General features: G+C 44.6%; 1 protein-coding gene across 3 annotated transcripts in view; it reads right to left on the bottom strand.

Annotated features, from left to right (window-relative positions):
• Prr14l (proline rich 14 like) overlaps positions 1-4,953 on the bottom strand; it is a 75,720-nt gene that overhangs the window by 17,941 nt on the left and 52,826 nt on the right. Inside the window, exon 9 of one of the 3 annotated variants that reach the window (XM_013353374.2) lies at positions 2,656-2,911. The exons of the other annotated variants lie outside the window; for them this stretch is intronic. Coding sequence (XP_013208828.1) covers positions 2,890-2,911 — 22 coding nt within the window. The 3' untranslated portion in view covers positions 2,656-2,889. Of the gene's footprint in view, positions 1-2,655; positions 2,912-4,953 lie in introns of those variants that run through there. 3 annotated transcript variants of the gene reach the window in all.

The raw sequence follows: 4,953 nt of genomic DNA, 5'->3' as shown, positions 1-4,953 counted from the left end.
TCATTATAGATGTTGTGAGCCACCATGTGGTTACTGGGATTTGAACTCAGGACCTCTTAAAGACTGAGCCACCTCTTCAGCGCAAGGTTTGTGTCTTTTAATTAAGCTGTAATTGTTGTGTGTGTGTAACGTGTATGTAAGAGCATGGACGGCTCACTTCATGCACCTGGATGTCAGAGAACAACTTTGTGTGTCAGTTTTCCCCTTCCGTCTTACCAAGAGTTCCAGGACTCAACACCAAGTTGTCAGGCATGCACGCAAGCACTTCATCCACTGGGGCACTGCACTCAGGAAGTCTTTCTTTTCTCATTTGGTTTTTAATATTTACTTCTGTATTTTTAATTTTATGTGTATGTCCAAACGTATGTGGATGCACCTGATATGTATGCCCATGGAGCCCAGAAGAAGGTACCAGGTACTCTGGAACTGGAACCACAAAGGGCTGTAAGCAACCATGATGGAGGAAGGTCATTGGTTAATTAAATAAAGAAGCTGCTTGACCTGATAGGTTAGAACGTAGGTGGGAGGAGCAGAACGCTGAGAGGAAGAGGAAGTGAGCTCAGAGACTCGACAGCTCTCCTCTCGGGGGCAGACGCCTCAGAGAGACACGATGCTCCACTCTTGCGGGCAGAGGCAAGAGCTCTGCTCTCTGAGGCACACGCAATGAAGCTCCGACCCAGGATGGACGTAGGCTAGAATCTTCCCGGTAAGCGCACCTTGGGGTGCTACACACAGATGATTGGAAATGGGTTAGTCCAGGTGTGAGAGTTAGCTTAGAAGAGGCTAGATAGAAATGGCCAAGCAGTGATTAAATGAATACAGTGTCCGTGTAATTATTTAGGGTATAAAGCTAGCCGTGCGGGCAGCGGGGTGCTGGGGAGCAGCCCCACTGCTCATATTACTACACAACCATGTGGGTGCGGAGAATGCAACCTGGGCTCTGGAAGAGCAGCCACTGCTCTAACCACTAAGACATCTTTTCTGCCCCCAATTAATTTTTTGAGACAGTGATTCATACAGCCCAGCCTGGCCTTGAATTTGGTACATTGCCTAGACTGGTTTCAAATCCCTGATCCCTTCTGATCTCTACGACTGAAATGGTAGGATTATAAGCATGCACCAAAACATCCAGCCTACACAGATTTTGTATCCCTAAGAGAATGAAGAGACATCCCTTTATTCTAAATAAATGACATTATGGGGAGAAAATTTATTCAACTTTGAAATATCTTAAATGCAAGAATTAGCTACAATTTGGGGAAGCAAGACTTATAGACAATTTACAATATAACTATAAAAACAAAACAAAACTGAATGTGCTTATGCTAAGATGTGGCACACATACAGACCTTCTCCCATACATAGATCACAATTATAAATACTACATTCATGGGGCATGGTGGCGCACACCTTTAATCCTAATAATCAAGAGGCAGAGGCAGGTGGATTTCTGAGAGTTCGAGGCCAACCTGGTCTACAAAGAGTTCTAAGACAGTTTGAGCAACCATACAGAGAAACCGTTTCAAAAATGAATGAATGAATGAATGAATGAATGAATGAATGAACACTACATTCACCCCCAAAACACAACACCATCCCCTGTTGCAGAAGAACCTGTGGTATTACTATGTACTGCGTTCTATGGTTTTACCCAGGTCCTGTGTCAAGGGCAGAAAACAGAAAATGGCTGTGTGTTTCCACACCTTTTCTTAAGTCTCAACAGAAATGAGTTATGTTAAATGAAAGTCAAGGGTGCTTTTTCAGGTCCTCTCAGGAGTTGGCAAAGTCTTGAGGCATTTTTTGTCATACTAAAAACTTAACAATTTTTTTGGAAGTCCCGGCCAGAATTCTGGCCATTGGTATTTCCTGAGGCTACATCCCCATCATCAACGCAGAACGCTAGCTCTAGTGGGTTCTAGGCTACACAGCTGACATCTTGGGAAATGGGTTGATACAAGTAGACTATCAGAGATGGTGCAGATCTGAACTGGAATCCACCTCCGACAATCAGATGATGGATCCCCACAAGCTATTGCAAGGGCCCTGGTTAGATGACAGAAATGGTGCTGGGCAGAACCCCCACAACATGCTACCCTGATATTTTTCCAGCTGAAGCCAGAAGCAATGCATGCTACCCTTGTTTGTTTCCTAGGAGATACTGGCACTAAACACACCGTACAGTTATTAATGTAGGATACTGGTGCTAGCCAGTGAAGTCCTCCTGATAGAGCTTTACTGTGTTCTCAAAGCTGGCAGAGGCTAACCCTCCTCACGTGGATATCCCGTGGATGGGGCTGAGGACACTGTCACACTTAATACACATCTCTTCATTAATTTCCAGATCCAAATGCTCTTAGCTGTGGGTGGGCAAGCATCGCCAGTACCGCCCAAGCCACTTGACCTCATTTTCATGACCACCAGCAGTTCTGAGCAATCGCTGCTCTTGCAGAGACTCAGGTCTGATTCCCAGAACCTACATGATAATGTACAACCATACATAAATCCAGTTCTAGGGCACCCAACACTCCCTTATGACCTCTTTGGATACCAGGCGTGCATATATACACAGATATATGCAGAAAAAGCATTCAAACACATAAATAAATGTTAAAGAATGGTTATACAATGCCATCCTGCTCTGCCAAATGTAAGCGTAGAACAAGAGCCGCAAACGCAGTTATCACCACATAGGCCTTCAGGAAAGGACAGATTTACAGACCTTGTCATCACCCTTAGTGACTGAGATGCAGGTTCCATGGTTGCCAGTGTGTGGTCCCAGCTGCCCAGGTCCAGGCTGCAGCTTGGGGCTCCAAGGAGCTCCTCATCACTTGGCAGGTGCAGAGTGAGGAGGGGTTGTGCACTCTTCTGTCAGTGCTCTAGGTAAAGGCACTAAACAACCAACCTGGGACCCCTGTAAACCAGAACCTCAGCTTAGGGTTGCCAGCCCTTCCTGGTAGCATGGATCCAGGCTGCCAATCCACAAAAACGGCTGACCGCCTGAGTTCCTCCCCTTCGCTTACTGTCAGGGTTGAGAGGGTAATGTTCTTTAATGTTGTTGTGGTCACTGGGGAGGGAGAAATATGTTTATTTTTGGTTCACATCTACTGGTTTTTTTTCCTCTTTTATGAGAGATCTCACTTCTTATTCCTGGAACTCACTATGTAGACCCAGCAAGCTGGCCTTGAACTCAGTGATCCCACAAAGGCTGCTGGGATTAAAGGCATGTGATACCATGCCCAACTATGTGCAATTTATTTTATGTTGAATTTGTTTATGCAACTCGCTTTTCATTTCTTTCATGTTTTTCCTGTGATGGCTTAGCAATAATTAGTTCTCCCCGTGTAAGCCTTGTAGCACAGGACTTCCTTAAGTCCAGTGGTGTATCTATCTCTAGTGCTCTGCTCCATAGATATGCTCATTGGTATTGTTCTCTCCATGTTTAAGTATATGTAGGAAAAATGTGGGATTCCTTTTGTACCCTGTGTCCAGTATCAACTATTTGGTCTGAGCAATCTACCAGTTCTATCACTGAGAACTATTTCCTTATTTGAGCTGGGCTCTCACTATGTTGCCCAAGCTGGCCTTCAACTCCTGAACTGATACAACCCACCTGTCTTAGCTTAGTAGTACAAACTATAACCATGTCACTGTACTTGGCTGACATTTGGTTTCTCTAAAGTAGTAACTTTAAAATATGCAAATGTTTACATTTTCTGTGTGCATTTCGGTTTAGATGTATATGTACAATATGCATGCAGGAGCCTGAGGAGGTCAGAAAAAATATCAAACCCCTGAAACTGGAGTAACAGATGGCTGTGAGCCACCGTATGGGTGCTGGGGACTGAACTTGGGTCCTCTGCAAGAACACTGCTGAGCCATGTCACCAGCCCCAATAAACAAGAGGGACACAGCTACACACACACACACATACACGCACGCAAACACACACACACACACACACACACATATAAAATGTATTATTTAGAATGTATGTACACACATATATGCCATGGTGATAGTGGGAAGGATAGAGACCATTTGGGGAGTTGGTTCTCTTTTTCTTTTAAAGACCTTTTATTTATTTATTTGGTTTTTCAAAACAGGGTTTCTCTCTGTAGCCCTTGCTGTCCTGTCTGTAGACCAGGCTGGCCTTGGACTCAAGAGATTCACCTGCCTCTGCCTCCTGAGAGCTAGGATTAAAGGTGTGTATCACCACTGCCAGGCTCTTATACTGTGATTTTTATTTTTGCTTTGTTTGTGAAACAGGGTTTTACTGTGTTGCTTTGGCTGACATGGAACTCACAATGTAGAGCAGACAAGCCTAAAACTCACAAGAGATCCAAATGGCCCTGCCTCCTGAGATCTGGGATTAAAGGCATGCAACTCTAAACCCAGCTCTTAAACCTCCTTTGTGATACAGGGTCTCCTTTACTGTTTCTATGCTAAATCAAGGTGACAGGCTCTAGGGATTGAATACAGATCAAAAAAGCAGGAGAAGCCAGCAAGGGGAGCCCCTTTACTCAACGAATCCCCCTGCTGGCTTCTCCTGCTTTTCTGGGATGTCTCAACTCTGCAGTACAAGTTTGCTACAATTCACTACCCTGCCACATCTTCCTGAGTGCTAGGATTACAAACCTGTGCCACCACAACCTACTTTAATACTTTCTTTCATTTTGTTGAGATAGCGGCTCATGTAGCCTAGGCTGATTCAAATTTCCTATGTAGCAAAGACTAGCCGTTCCTGATCCTGCTGTCTCCACCTCCTAAATGCTAGGTTTACAGGTATGTGCCACTAGATTTCGTTCTTGAGCTTCTTTATTTTTGTTTTTTTGTTTTGTTTTGTTTTGTTTTTCGAGTGAGGGTTTCTCTGTGGTTTTGGAGCCTGTCCTGGAACTAGCTCTTGTAGACCAGGCTGGTCTCGAACTCACAGAGATCCGCCTGCCTCTGCCTCCC

Source organism: Microtus ochrogaster, unplaced genomic scaffold, assembly GCF_000317375.1.
Source record: "Microtus ochrogaster isolate Prairie Vole_2 unplaced genomic scaffold, MicOch1.0 UNK6, whole genome shotgun sequence".
NCBI classification, from domain to species: Eukaryota; Metazoa; Chordata; class Mammalia; order Rodentia; family Cricetidae; genus Microtus; species Microtus ochrogaster.
This window is presented reverse-complemented; position numbering and strand designations above follow the sequence as displayed.